General features: G+C 35.2%; 3 protein-coding genes across 5 annotated transcripts; 2 read left to right on the top strand and 1 right to left on the bottom strand.

Annotated features, from left to right (window-relative positions):
* Nucleotides 1–353: 353 nt before the first annotated feature.
* UPL5 (ubiquitin protein ligase 5) lies at nucleotides 354–5,320 on the bottom strand. 2 transcript variants are annotated; one of them, XR_015789896.1, is made up of 4 exons: nucleotides 3,197–5,320; nucleotides 1,536–1,856; nucleotides 1,267–1,398; nucleotides 848–988 (listed from the first exon to the last, which is right to left on the bottom strand). XR_015789896.1 is itself a non-coding variant. In XM_022277125.2 (3 exons), exons 1-3 carry the CDS (start codon nucleotides 5,103–5,105, stop codon nucleotides 725–727), a joined length of 2,763 nt encoding a protein of 920 aa, XP_022132817.1. In that variant the 5' UTR covers nucleotides 5,106–5,319; the 3' UTR covers nucleotides 354–724. The 2 variants fall into 2 exon arrangements, 1 of the variants encoding a protein (XP_022132817.1); XM_022277125.2 differs by having other exon boundaries at nucleotides 354–988; nucleotides 1,267–1,856; nucleotides 3,197–5,319.
* Nucleotides 5,321–7,320: 2,000 nt separating this feature from the next.
* LOC111005250 (inositol-phosphate phosphatase) lies at nucleotides 7,321–9,938 on the top strand. Of its 2 annotated transcripts, XM_022276684.2 has the most exons (11): nucleotides 7,321–7,474; nucleotides 7,733–7,792; nucleotides 7,904–7,959; nucleotides 8,083–8,214; nucleotides 8,309–8,412; nucleotides 8,497–8,581; nucleotides 8,776–8,830; nucleotides 8,962–9,005; nucleotides 9,149–9,217; nucleotides 9,325–9,482; nucleotides 9,603–9,938. In XM_022276684.2, the coding sequence occupies exons 2-11, from the start codon at nucleotides 7,777–7,779 to the stop codon at nucleotides 9,697–9,699; spliced, it is 816 nt and encodes a 271-aa protein (XP_022132376.1). In that variant the 5' UTR covers nucleotides 7,321–7,474; nucleotides 7,733–7,776; the 3' UTR covers nucleotides 9,700–9,938. The 2 variants fall into 2 exon arrangements, with proteins under 2 accessions (XP_022132376.1, XP_087973475.1); XM_088117349.1 differs by lacking the exon at nucleotides 7,321–7,474 and having other exon boundaries at nucleotides 7,605–7,792.
* Nucleotides 9,939–18,319: 8,381 nt separating this feature from the next.
* On the top strand, nucleotides 18,320–20,445 carry LOC111005693 (ARM repeat superfamily protein). The gene is made up of 2 exons (XM_022277295.2): nucleotides 18,320–19,876; nucleotides 19,967–20,445. The coding sequence occupies exons 1-2, from the start codon at nucleotides 18,566–18,568 to the stop codon at nucleotides 20,027–20,029; spliced, it is 1,374 nt and encodes a 457-aa protein (XP_022132987.1). The 5' UTR covers nucleotides 18,320–18,565; the 3' UTR covers nucleotides 20,030–20,445.
* Nucleotides 20,446–21,072: the final 627 nt, after the last annotated feature.

The following is a 21,072-nucleotide window of genomic DNA, read 5'->3' as shown; positions in this document are numbered from 1 at the left end:
TATAAAGCAATAAATCACCAATCCTAACATAATTCGATAGATAAAGGATCTACTACTTTCGTCACAATTGAAGGTTCGATCCCCACCAGCTCCAAGGGACAATCTCGTCGGCAAGGGTATGGGATCTCTTGGTTAACACTTACTAAGAATTCTCATGTTCAAACCTCCTAGATGAACTTAATACAAAAGGTGTTTGATGTCTTTGGGGTCTAGGTCTTGGACGGGTGCAACTGCCAGGAGTAAGCTAAAGGTTGGATCCCCACCATTGTTGAATTAAAATAACTAAAAAAATGAAGTTGACCAACATAAATTGCTGGATGGACTTATGATAAAAAAATGTGGAGATAATGGGATTGGATCTATACTCAACTTCAATAAACTTGTGAACACTTATAGTTACACTTACAGTTAAGTTTCAGTTGTAACTAATACAAAGAAGTTCATATAGAGGTAGAGAAAATTTTCCCTTTTCTCTAGCACAAATTTGAGCATTACAGAAGCAGTAATAACATTTTCTTAAAAACTAACTAGGACTATAGAACCTTACAAGTTACAATAGAGTTTGATTACAAAACACGGGTATAGCATTCTCATCTGTTCCCTTTCAAAGGGGAAAAAAAAAGCATTCTTATCTGTGGACTCTGTACAAGGCAAGAACAAAAATATGTGCAGACAACAATACCATCAATTCACTGGACTGGAAAACCCATAGGCAAGCGAGAGATTACCACGTACCAAAGCTGCATCCAACGTGCTCCTGAGTGATAATTTGAAGACGACTTTTCATGATAGCCTTGGAAGGATAAGGAGGGAAACACAACCGGAAAAAGCACGTATGAGAAGAAGGAAGATAATCATATGGAGATGAAGATTTGTAAATGTAAAGCTTTGAAGCCAAGCCACTAAAACCCTGGACTGGTAGGTACTTCACTGAAGTCCAGAAAAACAAAAGGTTCTTTCTCTGCTCCAGTGTCATCCCGTACACAATCTGCCAATGAAAATAGAAAGTTTATCTTCTGACGAGGTATTAGGTAATGTACTTGCAAATTGAGAAATTGAGATGAAATCTTCATAGGAATCTCAATTTTATTTGTGTCAATAATCCATCCAATTTTCATTCGTTTGCATTGTTCTGAAAGATGATACATAAATGCAAAAAGTTTGAAATGAATGGTAAATCAACTAATTGTTAAGTTATGGTAAGGAACAGCAGGCAAACGTGCAACAAATGACAAAGCAACTAAAAACCATTCTAGAAATGTTTACCTTCCAGAACCAGGATATCTGAGGATCAGTTTCTTTGTAGCCATTGTACTCGGTGTGCACCTTCCAATCTCCAACAGAGATTGCACTTTCACTCCCATATAGCATCCAATCAAGATCTTCAATCTCTAGGCTCTGGAAAAAGTGTGTGTGCACTCTTTGGTCAGAAAGTACATCAGTAAAACCGCTTGCAAAACATGATACCTGCTCAGAGACAGATCTCACAAAGCGGTTCTCTACTAGAAGCTTAACATATTCCTTCCGATTCTTACTATTAACAACCATGTTTTTGCCTCCGGGGCAAAGATCCACAACTTTTCTTATTCCTAGCTCCTCAAAGTCACTAACAAATGTGAGTCCTAAAGCATCTGAATCAACAAACTCAGCGTCCATATCAAGAATCTGCTTGCAGCTAGTATACAAGTATGGGTCGGCATCTCTTATATCTTCCAAGGAGATGGAGATTCCAGACAATTGCAAGAAAAATACACGATCAAAGACAATACCAACTTGCACTTTATGCATCAAAGCTAGTGCAATAACTCGGCCAGAAAAATTGAAATATTTGAGATGCAGAGGGTCCACCTTTGAAGCTGCAACATGTAATCATTACTGGTAGAAATAAGAATAGTTTGCATCCAATGTTTGTATCACACAATTTAATTAATGCAACCTAACTAAGTAGAAGCACGACGCAATTGAGCAACTTAACCTTGAGTCTCAGATGAAAATATAAATGCTACTACTTCCCACACACTTTATATTGCTGTGGACCGTGGAGAACTGTTTTTATTTCTTATTGATTTAGATTAATTATTAACCAAGAATAATTTTCAAACTTTTAATTCTTCAGTTCTACTAGTAATTAACACCTGCTTTATGACTGGGAATAAAAGATACTATCTGATAGCACGGCAGTTTAGTGTGGGGGAATAGGTACTAGTTGGGAGAAACAGCAGATCATCAAATCTCTGCTAGAGTTTCACTTCTTTTGCTTTTTCATAATGAAACCTTTCGACCAAAGTTGATCTTTTGGAACCTTTCATTGGAAGGAGATATCTAATCTCTTTGCCTCTAGTTGTATCTTCTTTGATCTTTTGGAACAAAATCAGAGGGTCCCTCCAAAGAGAGGGGAAAAGAAAAAACCTTTCAATCAAGTTCATTTTCAATCACTTTACCTAAGATCATAAAATTTTCCAATGTTTGAGGATTAATGACTTAAATCTAAGAAAGGGGATTCATAAGATACATCAGACAAATATTCAGTTTTCTGGTTTTTTTTATTATTGGCTTTCCCCCTATTTGAATAGTGCCTGAGAATCTCTTTCAGATCCCACAGCCACCAAATCCTAATAATAAGGGCTCTAAATCTCACATGTAATAATACAATGTGTCCCTATAAAGTTCCTAAATCATTGTGTGGCTTGACCAATTCATCTAGCGCCAAAATTACATTTGAAGATTAAATGTTGTAGTGACCAAAAGGCCAACAGCAAGCTGTCTGCAATCAACAACTTTCTAGATTAAAAAAAAAACAATGCTGTGAGTGACATCAAAACTTGCTCATGCGCACAATTGATTAAAAAAAATTTATCTGATGGATTGTGGATAACTTTAATATATAATTCACATAAATGAACCTATATATTCCATTGGTATGGTTGAAAATATCAGTTAAATATTCACTTGGCTAGCTGCCATACTTAGCAAAAACAACTCTAAATAGCGTCGCTCTTATTTACTCGAGCAAAATGGAATCTAAATGCATCTTACGTGGCAGGTTTCCCACTTTGGTGGATGACAAAAATATACTAGGACTAATTAAAAGTGAAAAACATTTAGGCACTTCCTGGCATTCAAGGTCACTTATTTGCATCAGGAAGAAGAAGCATTAAATAAAACAAAGTACCAAAGGAAGCAGCAGTAAGCTCACCAGGGTTGGGAAAGAACCTTCTTCGATCATTGGGACATGCAACAAAAAGTGCATTTTGTGGGTTAAAAATAGCCTGGCAGACCAGAAAAAACCACTCCCGCAAGACACCGGGACCCGTCGCTTCCTCATTCTTGAATTCCATAAACAATCCATGGCGTAGAGCCTCAACATTTGCATGTGTGATGTACTCGAATGATTCTTCCAACAATTGAGACCTATCAATCAGCATTTCTTGCAACTCGTCGTAATCTTCTGTTGGCTCTGGAAACATAAGCATTGTCAAATGCCTTCGAGATTCAGAATTTGTTACTTCCTTGTGTTGAAGAATCCACATGTGGTTATCAGCTCGCTTAGCAAATCTAATGAGAAGTGCACAAATCGAATTTTTCCTGGGCCTCATGGTTGCCCAAAATTCTTCTTCAGCACCCTGGAAAAGAAGGGAAATACTATTCAATTCCTTTAAAATTGGAAGATACTGAGACCATCCTGCATAGAGGTTTGCACAGTCCCTATTTCCTTTATCAACCAAGAAAGCTTCCATTCCTTGAAGGCATATATCCATCTTTTTCAACAAACTTTGATATATATTATGAAGAAATTCGCCTTCTTCTCCATAAGAAGGATCCCTAAAACTTCCCCTGTACGGCGGCAAAAACTTGGAACCTAGAAAACCCAGTTGATCCATAACCGCACTGCGCAAAGGAAGCAAAAATGCTGTAAAGTCACGAATATCAGTTACCGAAGGCCCTGCACTTGTGGGAGAACGCATACTTGAAGACAAGTCTATGGACAATTTATTGGCCAGCTCATTAACAAATGGAAAAAGTTCGGGTGTTTTGATGGGTCCCCTGACACTTTCTAAGCATCTCATCCCTCGAGAAATTCCCTCGGTTCCCAACAGTGAGCCGAGAGTACTCCGGCATAAACTGTATAAACTGCCCTCCGGAGTATCTCTCCTAAGTAAATTGCAAAACTCTAATACTATAATCGCACCACAATCATGTAAAGACTTGGGAACTGAGTGGCGAAGCAAATCCATAAAATGCTTAATCAATTTATCAGCACACTCTTTGTTACCTTTAATTTTAGACAGATGAAGCATCACTAACGCAGCTGGGGCAGAAAGGGACAGGAAAACCTGAAGTTGCTTGACTCCTGAATCTAAGTCGGTGTCCGTAGCCAAACCTAAGAATTCGGTCATCAAGGTTGTGATAACTTCCAAAGCAGAAAACACAAATTCGCCTCTATAGAGACGCAGCACCGATGAAACCATATCGTCAACAATCTGCCAAGCTTTGGGATGCTCCGTGCTTCTCATTCGACCAACTAATTGCAACTCAGCGTTATTCTGTATCGAACACTCGAGGAGTGACTGTTCATGCTGGAGCTGCCTTCCTCTATATATCAACCTTTGCTCGAAAACTGGTATACGCGTAATACCTTGAATCCGCTCATGTAGCGACATCACAGTATCGTTAATATTGGCAAGCATTACCATAGTATTCCCCTCGGAGATGGTTCTAACAAAAAATTGCAACTCGTACGGAGACAGAATGGGCTTTTGCGGGGTTTCTGCCGCCATAGAGTTCGGCCGAGTATCAAAATCCCGATGCTCACAGTCGATGCTGTTTCCCTCACCCAGCCGGCCGTCAGATGAGGAGTCGATCGCACACGTTTCACCCTTCTTCATTCTAACAGAAACTAAGTCAAACAACTGAACGTCCTCGTCCTCGTCGTCGAAATTGGGACCATAGTCATCTAACTTGCGCTTGGACGAAACGCAAGGATGACGGTGGCCCTGAGAATGGTGCCGATTGAGTTGACAGTGATCGGCGGCAGGGTATACGGCGGCGGTGGTGCTATTGATGTGGACGCGATCAACGGTGGCAGGAAATTCGGCGATAGACATTGACGGTGGGCCACCCACCACCAAGGAAAAGGAATGTGAAGCTTAAAGGCGCGAGCACATGGAAAGATTCCCAGGCGGGGAAGAGAAACTCCGGTAGCGACGATCGATGAAGAACGGAGAGTGTAAACGGAAGAGGAAGAAAATTGGAGTCGTTCACGTCACAGCCGTCATCACCAACCACTGCCAATTTTCTGCTAATTATTATAATTACAAACTTTCCAATTCAGAAGCGGATAATGCTTTCCTGCGCAAGTTGCAGCAAAATTTCCTGTAACGTATCTCAACTGTGTACCTGTATGGCCCCGATCTCTCCACGTCAGCAGCATACGTTCATCACCCCTGGTAAAGAACCGCCCGGATTTTAATTCACTCTTAAATCGGTTTAGTTTATATAAAAGTAGAGAAAAATCACCTATACAATAATCCCAAAGGTTTTGAATTACCCTCTATCAACAATGTGAACTCTTGAGTTCTGTTTTTTTGAGACTAGAGAAATTAAATCTTTTAATTATTTAGAAAGGTAAATTTAGGTAACGCAAATAGGGTTTCGAGGCCTAGAATAACTAATTCACATTTTATAATCATTTTCATATTGTTGTTGGTCTCATACTACTCAAATCAATCTCCTTTGAAACAATATTAATCGAAGTCAAATGATACGCTTTTATTTATATATTTATATGATTGATTGAATCTATTTAACATGAATTTAATCGAAGCTAAAAGATATGCCTTTTAAGTTTAAAAACGTGAATTTAAATACTCCAATACCTATATAATATATTCATCCAGTTCAAAATGTAAATTAAGATTATTTGACAGGACATGGGATCTAATATTAACTTAGGTAACTATTTAAATTATTTAAAGTGGTGATTACCGCCCCTCTCGCTCCGGTCTAATAACATATTTAATAGCAAATGTTTTATATACTATTAGATTAACACGAAAGTTAAACACTCATTTTCTTACTACCACGAAACTTTCATTTAATTCAATTATACGAAGGAAAAAAAAGGTTATCAACGTTACAATGAGAAAAGCTTAAACTCAAACATATGGGTATTTTCATTCAAAAAACAAAAAAAAGAAAAAGTGAAACTGTAATTAAGTTCTATAATTATAGTTTTGTTTGATTTTTAAGTTATTTTTTAGACGAGGATATATATTTTAATAAGTTTATTTATACCGAAAATGATGAGTGGACTTAACTTATGATCACATATATGATATATTATAAAATAAATTTGAGAAGAAGAAAAAACAACACTCCATTATCGAGGTTACTTAAAGAAAGCGAAGTATATTTATCGTAAAAAATTTCGTGGCGGTATAAATTTGTTTTGTGTAGAATAAAATAGTATCCATCGGGAGGAATGATTAATAAAATAATAAATAAAATGTATCTTAATATATGTATATAAATTAAATGTCACCCTCATGGCTGCAGGGTTGTTATAATCGCGGATAATTTTTTAATTGCTAAAGCAGTAATAGACTCCTAATGTGCCGGTCAAAATTATAAAATAGTACTTAATATCAGCAAATGTGAATTATGTTCAACTAATTATAAGTAATTAAAATATTTATCTTCTGACCAAAATTTATGAACAAATTTAGCCCTAATTGACACTTAACCAAAAAATGATGAGTTATTCCACCCTATATGTTATTATTATTAAAAAATGTATGAGTTCGAATTCTCATTCTCACAGGTTATTATATTAAAAGAAAAAAATATATATAAAACCGACCATTTATTTTAAATTTGAGTCACTTTATTTTACTTTAGTTAAATTTATTAATATTGAACAAATTAATATTAATTTCTATCAACATGGTCCACTAGCAGCAAAAATGTGGTTGAAGATTCAAATTTCCAAACTCTCAAATTTGATGTATGGGTGTATGTATTATATATACAATAAAATATTTTTTTAGTAAAATTATACAATACATTAACTAAACACATCTAGCTAACCTCGACAGATTAAGGTTCGTGTTAAAAAAATAATAATAATGAACACATCTAACCAAGTTAAAACATAAGTAACTATTCTATACAATAAAAACAAACACCTGATTTCTATTTCAGCCATCTCAGAAATATTTCAATTTAGTCCAAATTTCATATGGAATAATTAGTATAATTAACCTCATCTTAGCTCAGTTCATTAAGACGATCAAAACATCGTGGTTCTTTCCCCACTTCAATAGGTTTGTATTAAAAAAAAATATATTTAATGGGGAAAGGAGGATCAGTGATCACATTCGAGGTGAGGATTGCAATCTTTGTTACCGTCCCTAAAATCAAAATTTTCCCTTGTCCCAGCGCCCATTGAAAACTGGAAATCGCTGCCTCGTTCATGGTGAGTTCCCACAGTACCCATTCTCATCAAAAGATTTTCTAATTCGAATTTCAACTCTACAACCGTAATGTAATTTTTAGCGAGTAACTTCAACACAAAATGCATTGTTAAATCAGAAACAAAAGGCCGATTAGTTCTTCTTCTATTTTTAATTTTCAAAGCATATTCGTCCCTTTTTCGGCTACCTTGCTTGTTGCGTACGATGCCCTCCAAATGCATATGCTATGATCATATTCCCTAACGGTTACTCGATTTCAGCATCGCATCCCCACTTCTGATTTCTCCACAAAACATCACACACAATGCCGCCGGAAAATGGTGGGTACTGGATGTGGATTCAATAATATTTCGCCCCTCCATTTCTCAATCTAATACGTTTCACAATTTCAATTCTTCTCTTTTTTTCTATCTTATGATCCCTAATTTTAGATTCGCTTCGGGAGTTCCTTGGCGCTGCGGTGGATGCCGCCAACAAAGCCGGTCAGGTATGTCTTTGCATTCCTTCATTTCCCCATTTCGCTGTCCTTTTGAAAAGTTAATTCAGATTTTTCTCTGGTTTTATCTCAATCTCATACTCGATCATCCCCCCCCCCCCCACCCCCCCGTAGTTAATTCGTGAGAAATTCTATCAAACCAAACATGTGGAACACAAAGGCGAGGTGGATTTGGTCACTGAAACTGATAAGGCTTGTGAAGAACTCATATTCAATCACCTGAAGCAGCGTTACCCATCGAATAAGGTCAGAGTTTCAGTCACGGTTTCTTCTTGGGAAGATTCATTACTTTTAAGTGGTCTGTTGTGATCTTATATGGTTCAGTCGCCCAATGCTTTAGTTCATTGGAGAAGAAACTAGTGCTGCTTATGGTGCTGTGGAGCTGACTGACGAGCCCACATGGATAGTTGATCCCATTGATGGAACCACTAACTTTGTTCACGGGTGCTAATTGATCTTATTCTCTGTGTTTCTCCAATCACATTTCTTATTTATAAAATCTCAACATGTTTTTCAAAATCTTTTCAGGTTTCCCTTTGTCTGTGTCTCAATTGGGTTAACTATTGGCAAAGTTCCAACAGTTGGTGTTGTTTACAATCCAATCATTGAAGAGGTGAGGAAATTTTGGCTCCACAACTTCCAACTTTTTCAACTTGTTAAGTCGAGATATGTACAAACCCAGAAATGCATGATTGTTAGAAAAATATAGCTTAAATTGTACTTCAGTGTCTTAAATTTCACACTTATTCCATTTTAGTCTTTATATGATATATCTAGTTTTATTCAACTGTGTTCTATCATGTGTAGCTTTTTACTGGTGTTCGTGGACAAGGTGCTTATCTTAATGGAAGGCCGATAAAAGGTGAATTTTTGTTATCCTTTAGATTTTACACTTCCAAGTTTAAAAATTAGGCATGGCTAGTTTTGCACCATTAATTATCTTAAAGTTTAGCATTAGCATTTTGTTCTGAAGTTAATATCTACATCTTGCAGTATCCTCCCAAGATGAACTTATCAAATCTCTTCTGGCAACTGAGGTAAAGCTCAGCACCCAAATCAAGATCTTATGGCACTTAAAATTAAACAGAGTGAAAACAGGGTTAAATCACGTATTGTTTTGAAACACCAAGTTATAATACCTTGAGAAACTAATCCAAACTATGGAATGCTGGATGAGCAGAGTGGAACGACACGCGACAAGTCGACAATAGATGCTGTTACTGGCAGAATAAATAGCCTTCTCTCTAAGGTGCAGTAACAGTTTGCTTTTGATCTCATTTGAAAACCTTCTTCTAAATGCAAAATGTGCCAAAGGCTTTGGTTGTTATCATCAGTCTGTGTGTATCATGCCTGTAGGTAAGATCCCTCAGGATTAGCGGATCGTGTGCATTAGATATCTGTGATGTTGCGTGTGGAAGAATCGATCTATTTTATCTAAATGGCTATGGAGGTCCTTGGGACGCAGCTGCTGGTGCTGTAATCGTCACCGAAGCTGGAGGACTTGTCTATGACCCGTAAGTAATCACAATGCCTTTCTTTTTTATGCTGTCTATTGCTTTCTTCAATAGTAGTCACAGAGCTGAGAGAGTTGCCTGTTTATTCTGGTTTTTGATGGTGGGTGGTAATTGCTTCAGATCTGGTAAAGAATTTGACATCACGGCTACCAGAATTGCTGCTTCTAATCCTCTTCTCAAGGAGGTATTTGTTGAAGCTTTGGGACACCCTCAATGAGAAAGCCTGCAATGGCATCGGCATGAGAGGTTTGAATTACTATTTCAAGGCATTCAACATGTTAACATGTTAAAACTAATGCAACCATTGTTAGTTAGATGTAAGCGTAACAATTTGAAAATGGGCTTGGGGATAATAAAGGCCCAGTGGGTTGGAGAATTGGGCTGAGTTAATCCAAGCCCAATAGAATGGAACAAAGGGAAGTGGCTAAAGCTAACTCTTTTTCTTTTTTCTTTTTATATTTTTTTTTCTTTTCTTTCTAGTTCTTGAATCTTGAGTGAGGCTTAGGCTGAGTTTCTTTATGCACCCCATTTCAAACCTTTAATTTGAAAAGCACTCCTTGCGGTGAACTATTTAAATGCTATCTTCTAGAACTATAATGGATTACAATTTAAATTCCAAAGCTAACTTATTTTGGTAAAATTACAAATTAAATTTCAATTTCAGATTAAAATTATATGGCAATTCCTGCCTAATGTAGGTGGCTAGGAACTAGGATGAGATGGAGGTGGGCCCAGATGCCAACCAAGAGAATTATTATGGGTTCTCTTCTTTCCGAAGAGTATAAAAAATACACCATTTATTTTCAAATAAAAATACAATTTGCTACAACCAAGCTTAAAATCTCCTGTTCTCCTTATATTTTCAATACAAATTGAGAATTTTTATATTTTAGTAATATAGGAAGGACCTATCTGATGACATTTCATTTTCTTGTTTCCTCTTTTTAATAAAGAAAAATGGAATTGCATAGTCCCATCATTATGGATTCAAGAATGATGAAACAATATTTTTATTTATGCTTTTTAACAAATTAGAAATTAAAACGAGAAACAAGAAACTTTTTTTTTTGTTGTTTCTAAAAATGCTTTATAATTTTGAGAATGTTTCTAAAAAAATAAATAACATAAATAGTTGGCAAATTCTTATGTTTCTTAATAAAATTTAAAACGAAATAAAAAAGGAGGACGCCACCAGAAAAGCTCGTAATTTTCCTATAATTTGAAGTGGAAGTGGAGTGGGGATTGATATGTCTACCAGAAAAAGTTACTTATATTATTGTTACTTATGCCTCTATTGTAAACAAGTAGAGAGAGTTTAAATGTTGTACTTGAAGAGACATGAATATCTAATTACTTGACAAAAAGATACAATAATTGTACTTGATTTACGGTAAAAGATCATTTCAATCGGGTGAGAATTTTTTTTTTCTTCCCTCTCTTTTGAAACATTAAGGTCTCGTTTACTCACTCTCAATCGTAATGAAAATCATGAAATCAATCGGAATGTGATGTTGTTTATTTGAACATATCTGAAATCAGAATCAAAAACCAATTCATGGTGTTTACTTCCATCTGGTAATCAGATATGCTGATTACCAAAATACCCTTATATATTTATAACTAATATAAAATTACATTAATTAAAAAGGATTTTATGGGATTTTTTATATTGAAAAAAAATAATTACTTATAATAATTTTTAGATATACTTATATTATTTTACTTAATAGTAATAAATTATATATTTTATATTTAAGTCTAATTTTTTTTACACTTTATTTGATATTATTATTATATTATTTATTATAATAAACTTTCTTTTACCAATTCAATCTAAAATTAAATAATTTTATAATACAAAAAAATGTATTGGATCCCACAGATTAAGGAATTTGAATGGGATTATAGAGCTATTTTGCATTGCTCATTCTTTGGGATTCCAAAATATGGGGTGGATCCACGTTTTATTTCCATTCATTTATTTTGATAAACATAATTAAACGTAATGAAAATTTTGATTACGATTACGAGAAGTAATAGGACCTAAATGTGAAGATGGAGATGAAGATGAGAGATCGAAAGTAGGAGTTGGAGCCGTAGAAACAATAAGAATGGATGTTGAATTAAAGTCGAGAGAGAAATATCAATAATTAAATGGAAAAGAAAAAAAGTGAGGTTGACTTTTGGAAGAGAATTAAATGGTAGAAGGAGGGGTTCAACAACTCGACATTAAATGAGAAAGGGGTAGTTATATTTTTGGGGGAATAAAAATAATTACGTGGAAGAGGAACTTTAAAGGGAAAAAAAAAATTACTTACCCACCTGATTCACCGTCTGCTTTACCATTAAAATGAAAAAACAAATAGCACTTATTTTATAATACGTGGACTACCTTAACCTTAGGACTGTTTCAAAGTATAGTTGGTCACGTACTTAGGATTTAATATCCTATGAGTTTTTTTGACAACCAAATGTAGTAAAGTTGAACGTGAGATTCAACCAAAATTAATAAACCAGAAGAACTGGACGAGAGATAAATTAAATAAATAGTTAAGGTGCTTTTGGTGGCCGATGCAAGAAGTTGATAACTATGGATTCATGATCAGAGTTGTATTTGTTACCAACTAAATCTTGTTGAATCTCAAATATTATTAAGATTATGTTATGAGTTTTGTATAACTATTATTTCATAATATTATACAATTTATAATATACTATGTTATAGTACATGTCCTAATTTAAAAAAAAAATAAAAATTAAAGGACTTTATATCATGAAATTGCATGTTTATCAAATTTTTATTTCGATTTTAAATTTTAAATTTAGATATATTGGTAAATAAAAGTGTTGCTTTTTATCTTTTATAGAAACAATTAAATGTTAGGAAAAAAAAAACATAAATGTTATTAAAGAAGTTGAGGAATTGATTGCCAAAACTTTCACGAGACCCATCAATGAATTCTAGAAGTGTTGAAAAATCTAGAACCAAAGTTCCAAAGTGGCATTGAACAAACCAAGACTTTTGGAGCCGTCCATCTGAATGAATAAAGCTTGAATTTACCTACCCAACCTTATATTATGGTCAATCCAAGTGTTTATAAGTAATAAAACAAAATAATTGACCATTTTTTTTTATTTTTAACCAAACCCATAAGCATAAAGTATTTACACGTTAATAAATGTAATGCACCCACGTGGTTGGTTACTTAAATATTGTGTATAGATATTTCCCCAAAATTCGTGTCTAATCATTGCGGGGTGTGGACTACTCCAAACTTAGTATTCTAGATTTTACACTCAACTTTATATTATAAAAAAAAAGTCATAATAATTAAATCCGCGTGATATAAATTAAAGTTTGATAATAAAGGCTCTTACCAAAACTCCCACACTAACTTTAGTTCCTTCCTACAGCTTTTTTCTTCCCTCAAGATCACAAATATATAATATTAGTTTATATTTGTTGAAATAGGTGGTATTTTATGTCAGGATGGATAAATCAATATTTTAATTGACGGCATAGAGGTCCGAATACAAGACCCTTGTTTTGATATCGTATTAAATATGAACAAACCATTAATGAACTCAAATATGGAACGAGTAAATTTAATTCACTTGTTAAAATCTTCGCACATTATTTTCAATATCTTTTAATTTATTTTCTTAAATTCACATTTTCTCTGAAATTTGTTATTTAAAAAACTCATTTTCATGGAAAAATAAAGAAAAAATATATTTTACAAAATTTCAGTGCACCAATGATTGAAAGGCCTACCATTCAAGCTGTATTAAAACAACTACGTCTTATTGATTTCAAAATATTAAAACAAATTATTTTTGGCACTGTACTAAGGTTTGTGGAAGAAAAATATTATGTTTATCATTGTTACACTATAATATAATAGTTATTATGTCTTAATATTGATTGTTTTGAATTTAAAATTCTATTAAAGGAGTCTTCATACATTTCTCTGTAATTATTCAATTTAATTTGAGGATGTGGGTACATTTTTTAATTTTAATAAGAGTGGAGCCAAAAACAAAGGAGTATTACGTTAATCTGTCTTCAATTTTGTAGATCCGAAATATTATATTTTCTATAATTTATATGCATCAAATTTTGGAATGGACAATTTTGGCTGTTAAAAATTAGTATGCTCCACTGCAGTTGTAGAAATTGAAGGTTTATAATAATAATAATAATAATAATAATACAACAGAAATTGAAAGTATTAAAAAAAGGAGACATGGACATTTAATTAAAGAGGAACCCTACCCAACTATTCACTTTGATCATTGACTCTCTATTATATTTAAATTGAAGGCATTAAATGATTTATTTCGATATCTTTGCCAGCAATAAAGAACGGAAAAATGCGAAATCGAGCATAATTGAACTGATTAAGACACATAACTCCATAACTAAAAGATTGTGATTTCAAATCCTTATCCTGCATATTTTACTTGTTGTTTTTTAATACAACTATTTGGTGACATGAGAGATCAAACCCATTAAAATAACTAAGAAATAAAAAACTATACCGAAATGTCCTAGAAAATCCTTTCTAGTTTTTTCCATCTTTTAAAAAATAATAATCTATTTAGAAACTACTTTAATAATTAAAAAAAACTATTTTTAAAAAGAACTTATAAACACTCCTTTTTAAGAAAAACCACAAAATGTAATTCCATACAAAACTTTAAAAAAAAAAACATATTCTGAAATTCACCCATCTAATACTTAAATCAATCAATATATTTAGTTCTCATGTACATACTGCATCGATACATTAGCATACACATTTGAAGTTATTTTTAGTTCACCAGACATGCGAGGAGTTGAACAATTAGTCTTTAAATTATTAATTTTTTTAGGCTCGGTAAAATTCAAATTAAAGCTTAATTATGTAAAAAAAACAATCAAATATCGAGCTTTTGATGTCTTATAAATAAAGAAAAAATATATTATACTTAAGATCGTATATGTCATTACATTTGGAGATAGAACTTACAACCTCATGATTGAATATATGTTAATTATCGTCCAACTATACTTTGAAAATATGTTAAACAATTAAAAATTCAAATAAATTACTCCTTAAATTAAAAGGGGAAGGCTGTATCAGGAGGAAAAACAAAAACAAAACAAAAGTTAAAAGGGGAAGAAATATAACTTTTCAAATTAAAAACATTAATGGATGTTCATTAATTTAACGAGGAGAGCTTGAAATCTGATTTGGCGAATCTGTGGAACGTATACGGTCGAAGAAACGGAGCAGACAGAATCTTAATCTGGTAAATTAAAATTCGATAAATTACAAAAAATGTGTATTAATCACCACGTAATTAAGAGTGATTGACAGCTAAGCATGTTGCCCGATACCATAAGAAAGAACATTAATTAAACCACTTAATTACAATAATTAATTCCACAATGTAGAGTTGGTGCTTGTCTTGTTTTCCTTTTGCTAATCTGAAACGGACACATTTTTTTATTTTATGTCCCTATTGATCATATCATCCATGGAAACGTACCTATTAAGAAAATCATTATTATAGATTAAATAATGCTTAGATATTAACTAGTCAGTACTTGTTTTTTTATCGACCACCATTGAATTTGTTTACGAGTAAGATAGAAATACAAAAAAGTATTTTTATATTTTTATTAAAAAAATATACTACTAGAAATCTAGTAGGATCAATATAAGTACTCATTAATCAGTATTTAAATAGTGTTATTACCAACCCAAACATAAATATTACATTAAATCATATTTATTTTTAGTCTCCTCCTCTATGTCATCAAAATTGATATATGTGGTTTTTTGTGTATTTTTTTTTTAATTTGGCAAACTATCCCCACCTAACCTCTATAGTTTTATATTAATGGTGGAGAAATCTTTATTGATCTTTTGTTTTGGAGTGTAAATGGAAATTAATTTAGTGATTATCTAAAAAAAGGTAATTAATTTAATGGAGGACACGTCACGTATATGCCCTTTGTTGGGAAACCGGCCTTCCCCTCTTGATTTCACCCTCTATTTTATCGGTCTTGAATATTATTTCGGAAACAAAAATAAAGCATATTATAAATATATATGATGTGACACCAAAATAATGAAATATGCATTTAATACATGAAGTGGATATATCTATTCAACAATTTAGAACCCCACCCATATGAAAATAATAAATAGATGTTATACTGTGATCCATATGCTTTGAACTTCTCGTATTTAGTCTAGCCATACAATTTTATTTGATTTTTTTTATTTAACGATTTGCTTGGTAGGGATTGATACACTGACCATAAATCTGGAAGTTTTAGGTGAATAATACAAAATTTAAAAACACTATAAATATTAGGATTAATGTATATATAATACTACTAATGTATGTCAATTCATATACATCTTGATTAATCGAACAGACTCGTGCGTTATATTTATATATTTTTTGTTCTATACAAATCATATTATAGAGCACAAAAAAGATTAGAAATCAGAAGCTTCATGGACGCCGGAAAATACCACTTTTTTTAATGCTTATGAACTTCTTTAAGTGCAATTAGGAAAAAAAAAAGTTTGCCTTATAATATACAAATGATGTATGAATGCTGTGTTTTTCTTTCCCCTTTATTCATTTGCAGTTGCTTTCAATTGAGTTCTTAAAATTATCTCTGACTTAGGGAGTTGGGATAGCTTTTGAACTATTATTTTAATTAACAATAATAATAAAACAAAGTAACAAGTACGTACAGTTTATGAATATTTTTTCTAAAGCATAGTTGTACGATATAGTTATAACAAATAATTAAACAGAAAATACACCTCAGCCACGCGGAAAGTAACTAAAGTACGACCATATTATTTTTTTACCTATTTGATTTCTATATGTGTTGGGAGTTGAGAGAATTTTCCAACAATTATTAATTTGAATTTCAATCATATTATTCGAGGGATTGTTTACAATACGTGTAAAATATTTGCCACATGATAGTATAAATTAGATGTTTATTGTGCAAATAACTCTCTCGAAATAAACGTATAAATTATAATTAGGATCTAAAATAATTAATATATAAACCCGAATTTAGTATGGAGATCAAATAGATCAAATCCGTGCTTAGTGTCACAATCGCACCTTTTCAAAGCAGCTCGAGCGTTTGTGCGGCACTTGCTCTAACTCAAACGAGCAAGTCAGCCGGGAAAAACTGTAAGTTGCGAACAATCTCGGTCGTGGGTCTAGCCTCCGCTCACGTTTTAGGAGAAAATTGGTTTTAGAAAACGTGAGAGAGAAAAAACAGTTGAAAACATCTTTAAAACAAGCATTGTAGATATTGGATGCAAGAAAGCTTTCATTGCAAGAAAGTATACAACACTTGGTCGGGGGAGGTTTGATGACTACTTGGTCCCCCCTAAGGTACATTATAAGGCATTTTTGGTGTGACAGGTGTAGACGTCCTAAGTGGCGAGGAGTCACTCGGTGGCCTACAGGGCCCGTGTGAACTCCGATTGGCTTGAAATTTGGCGTGCTTACATATCTTACTAATACACATCTAGTTCCAAAGCCGCTCGGTCAAATTCCACCTACAACCCCAAAAACTCGATACAAGAAAATTACACTAGAAAGCTTTAAAGACATGAAAGGAAAGCGAGTGGTGAGGATGGTTTGGACATGCGGCCATGGGTAACACACCCTGGACAAGCATACCCACAACACTTAGCACGTTAGTATATAGAGTTGGAGTCATATTATTAATTTGTTAAAATTAAAATAAATTAATTTTGAAAATGGATAAACGAAAATGAGGTTCAAAGTCTAAACTTTTTGTTTCTCTCTCATAAATTTATTGTGATTTTAATTTTAGTTAATCTCTCTTGTCACTATTTATTTTTTCCTATTAATGTAAATAACTCTAAATTTTTTCCAACTTCAATTATAACTCTCCCTATCTATTTTATAAATTTGTTTCTATTTATCTCACATCCGTACAACTTCTCCGTCTGTTAATATAAAATTATATAGATACTTTCTAAGTTTTTTTTTCTTTTTTTCTGTCCATATATGTGTAAATATGGATATAAAATTACAGATATTTCTGACCAAAGAAGGTGTTGGGTTTTGTTTGGAGTTTCTATTTGTAATTGTAACCATAACATTTTTGTCGATATTCAAAACACGAGTATTCGATAGGAAAAATTTTACCCTAGGGCGTGCCGGTGCTAAACGAGCAAATTTGAAATTTGAAGACTAGATTACCCTTATCCATTGGAGGCAGCGGCAAATTCCTTCCGCCGCCAGGCACGTGTGGTCGCTCAGCCTCTCTTCCGCACGTGTGCCTCCCGGTGTAAGAAAAAAAAAAACGGAGGGCGCGGATCCGGTACCGGCAGATCAGTAAAACCAACACGTGTCACTCTCACCACTAGAGTTACAGCTGTACGCTGACTGTTGTCGTAAACTCCCACACGCGATTCTGCCACGTTATGCCCGCACTGCGTGAACCCTCACCCTCACCCGCGCGTACCTTTCAAAATTATCTTTCACATAACGTAGGGTCAAAACTCCGCCACCAGAAAAAAAATTGTTATTCTCGAACCAGGGACGTTTATGTAATTTCGGTGAAAAGGTCGTCCATAGGATACGACGACGCTTTGTTTACTTGCCGACGGTCCCACCCGACGAAAGCAGGCCCCAGCAGAGAGGCCACGGAGACGGAGCTGTGACGGTTGTCACATCAAACCGTCTTGTTTGCACAAATGGATGGCGGAGATGGGTTGGATGCGATAAGAGGTGGGCCAAGTTAGAGTTATTAAAATGGGCTGTGAGAATTAGAACCATGCGAAGCTTGTAGTTGTATCGAAACCCAGATGCCAAACCAAAGGCGGAGTGGAGCAGCCTCACACTCACAGAAAGGCAAATTATAGGTGTTCGGCTCCGCTTACTTCCGCCATCAGATTCCCTTCTTTTCTCTCTCTCCGGCCATGAACAATTTTTCCTGAGCAAAAACTAACTGAAATTTCCACTGGCCTTTATATAAATTGAATTTTGAACTAAGATTTCTGTTTCCTCTTTTGGAAATGGTGTCGCTTGAGGATTCTCACTCCAGTTCCAATCGGTTTCCTTTGGGGAGAAGTTGCTACAGCCCATCTTCTACCACTTCCAGTAAAATTAGCAGGAACATTGGGCGTTCTATGCGCACTATTCGCTCCAATTTCTTTCAGGATGATAGTAGCTGCACTTTTAACGGTTCGGTAGCCGGAAAATCGGGCTGCGTCTCTGAGAATCTCACCGATTCTGTCATTGACCTTAGGCTTGGCGAGTTGGCATCGCGTAGCCCTACATGGGCCAAGCAATCGTCTGAACAGGAAGAGGATTTTCTTGAACTTTCTCATGCTTTCAGTGATTTCTCTGCTTGTAGCAGTGATATATCAGGCGAGTTGCAGAGGCTTGCAAGTTTGCCGTCCATGGCAGTTGTCCCTAGAAGAGAAGGGGAAGATGCCGAGCCCGAGCCCTGCTTAGGGTTTCTGCAGAGGGAGAATTTCTCCACCGAGATTATTGAGAGCATTTCGCCGGAAGATCTGCAGCCAACTGTTAAGATCTGCATCGACGGCCTCCAGTCGTCGTCAATTGCAGTCAAGCGATCTGCCGCGGCCAAGCTTAGGCTTCTGGCGAAGAACCGGTCCGACAACCGGGTACTCATTGGGGAGTCCGGCGCCGTCCCTGCTCTAATTCCTCTGCTTCGATCCAGCGATCCATGGACGCAAGAGCATGCTGTAACCGCACTGCTAAATCTCTCACTCCATGAGTCCAATAAGGTTATCATCACAAATGCTGGAGCCATAAAATTGCTGGTTTATGCACTCAAAACTGGTACGGAAACTTCGAAGCAGAATGCGGCGTGTGCTCTAATGAGTCTGGCTTTATTGGAGGAAAACAAGACTTCGATTGGGGTTTGCGGGGCCATCCCACCTCTGGTTTCTTTACTATTGAACGGATCGAATAGGGGAAAAAAGGACGCGCTCACAACGCTCTACAAGCTTTGCTCGATCAAGCCTAACAAGGAGCGGGCTGTCTCTGCCGGAGCTGTGAAGCCATTGGTGGCGCTGGTGGTGGAGCAAGGAACGGGTCTGGCAGAGAAGGCCATGGTGGTTCTGAGTAGCCTGGCTGGGATTCAGGAGGGCAAGGATTCGATTGTGGAAGAGGGGGGAATTGCTGCGCTCGTGGAAGCAATCGAAGATGGGTCGGTGAAAGGGAAAGAGTTTGCGGTATTGACACTCTTGCAATTGTGTGTTGAGAGTGTGAGAAATAGAGGGTTGCTCGTAAGGGAAGGCGGAATTCCACCTCTGGTTGCACTTTCGCAGACTGGAAGCGTTCGAGCAAAGCATAAGGTGATAACTAGAAACTGATTACTCGGCAAATTATTTACTTGATTCTATGAAATGAACACCTTGTTGATATCAATTCGCTAAATTTTGCAGGCGGAAACACTTCTGGGATATTTAAGAGAACCAAGACAAGAAGCATCCTCATCAAGTCCTTAAAAGAGAAGGCCTGATATGGGTTTTTTTTAGAAGGTAATTGTATTATTAAGTAGTGGTATCGTGGTTGCTGTATATAGGGAGTGGTTTTTTTGATGGTTTGTACAGCGTGGTTGAGGATGTTGGAAGAATGATGATCGTAGAATGGAGAAATTAGTGCAGTTAGTGAAGCCAAAAACTGACAGTTAGAGAAGAAGATGTATGATTTTTAACTAGGTTCTGGAATATCCTTTTAATGACATTCCGTTTTGCTAATAGTGGAATATCACTTGGTTTGATTTTCTGGGTTTGGGGATTTGATGAATTCTGATTGGGCTGTGTGTCTCTTGTTGTTTGGGTGACCCAAATTCTGTAGAACTGATTATCTTGTTTTACATATTGGAAGTGGGAATTGCATAAATTTTGTATTTTCAGGTTAATATCTCTCCTCTTCCTTTAATTGCTTGAAACTTCACTCTCACTGGGTTTAAGAAGCTTGGAAAGTTCTAACCTTTCACGAATATGATACAAGAGTAAAAAACAAAAGCAAAAAAAGTCTCCTTCATCCATCTAAAAACATTAAAGACGTTTGAAATTAGGTGGAGGGAAGGAAAAAGATCTGTGAATCCCAGATGATTGAAGATGGCGATGAGATGGGTACTGGTAGGGCGTTGGTTTTGGTAGGAAATATCTCTCTTTCTTGCCTACTTACTACTTGCATTTGCATGAACACGAACATCTTTTCTGGTGAAGGCCAGAGTCTGTGCTGTGGATGCCCCACCATAGATTTAGAAATATTTTGTAGGGTTCGAGTCTCTTACTGCGCTTTGTCGTTTAGGGGTGAATTATTAGCTGGCAGAGCAGGTATGTTTTTGTCCTGCCGCTGCTTGCTGTGCTGTGGATCAATTGCTATTTCCATTCAAAAATCTCCATTAAAAGCAGTTTTTTACATGACCCAAGTGTCGGTGTCCTTCAGCCGAGGGGAATGGAAAGTCCCTCATCTCTTTGTGGCTTGTTTTCATTTTTATATATATTTAAAAAAAAAAAAGATTTCTTTAAACGTTGGT

Source organism: Momordica charantia (genome assembly GCF_013281855.1).
Source record: "Momordica charantia cultivar OHB3-1 chromosome 1 unlocalized genomic scaffold, Mcharantia_2.0 BLBB01000001.1, whole genome shotgun sequence".
NCBI lineage: Eukaryota > Viridiplantae > Streptophyta > Magnoliopsida > Cucurbitales > Cucurbitaceae > Momordica > Momordica charantia.
This window is presented reverse-complemented; position numbering and strand designations above follow the sequence as displayed.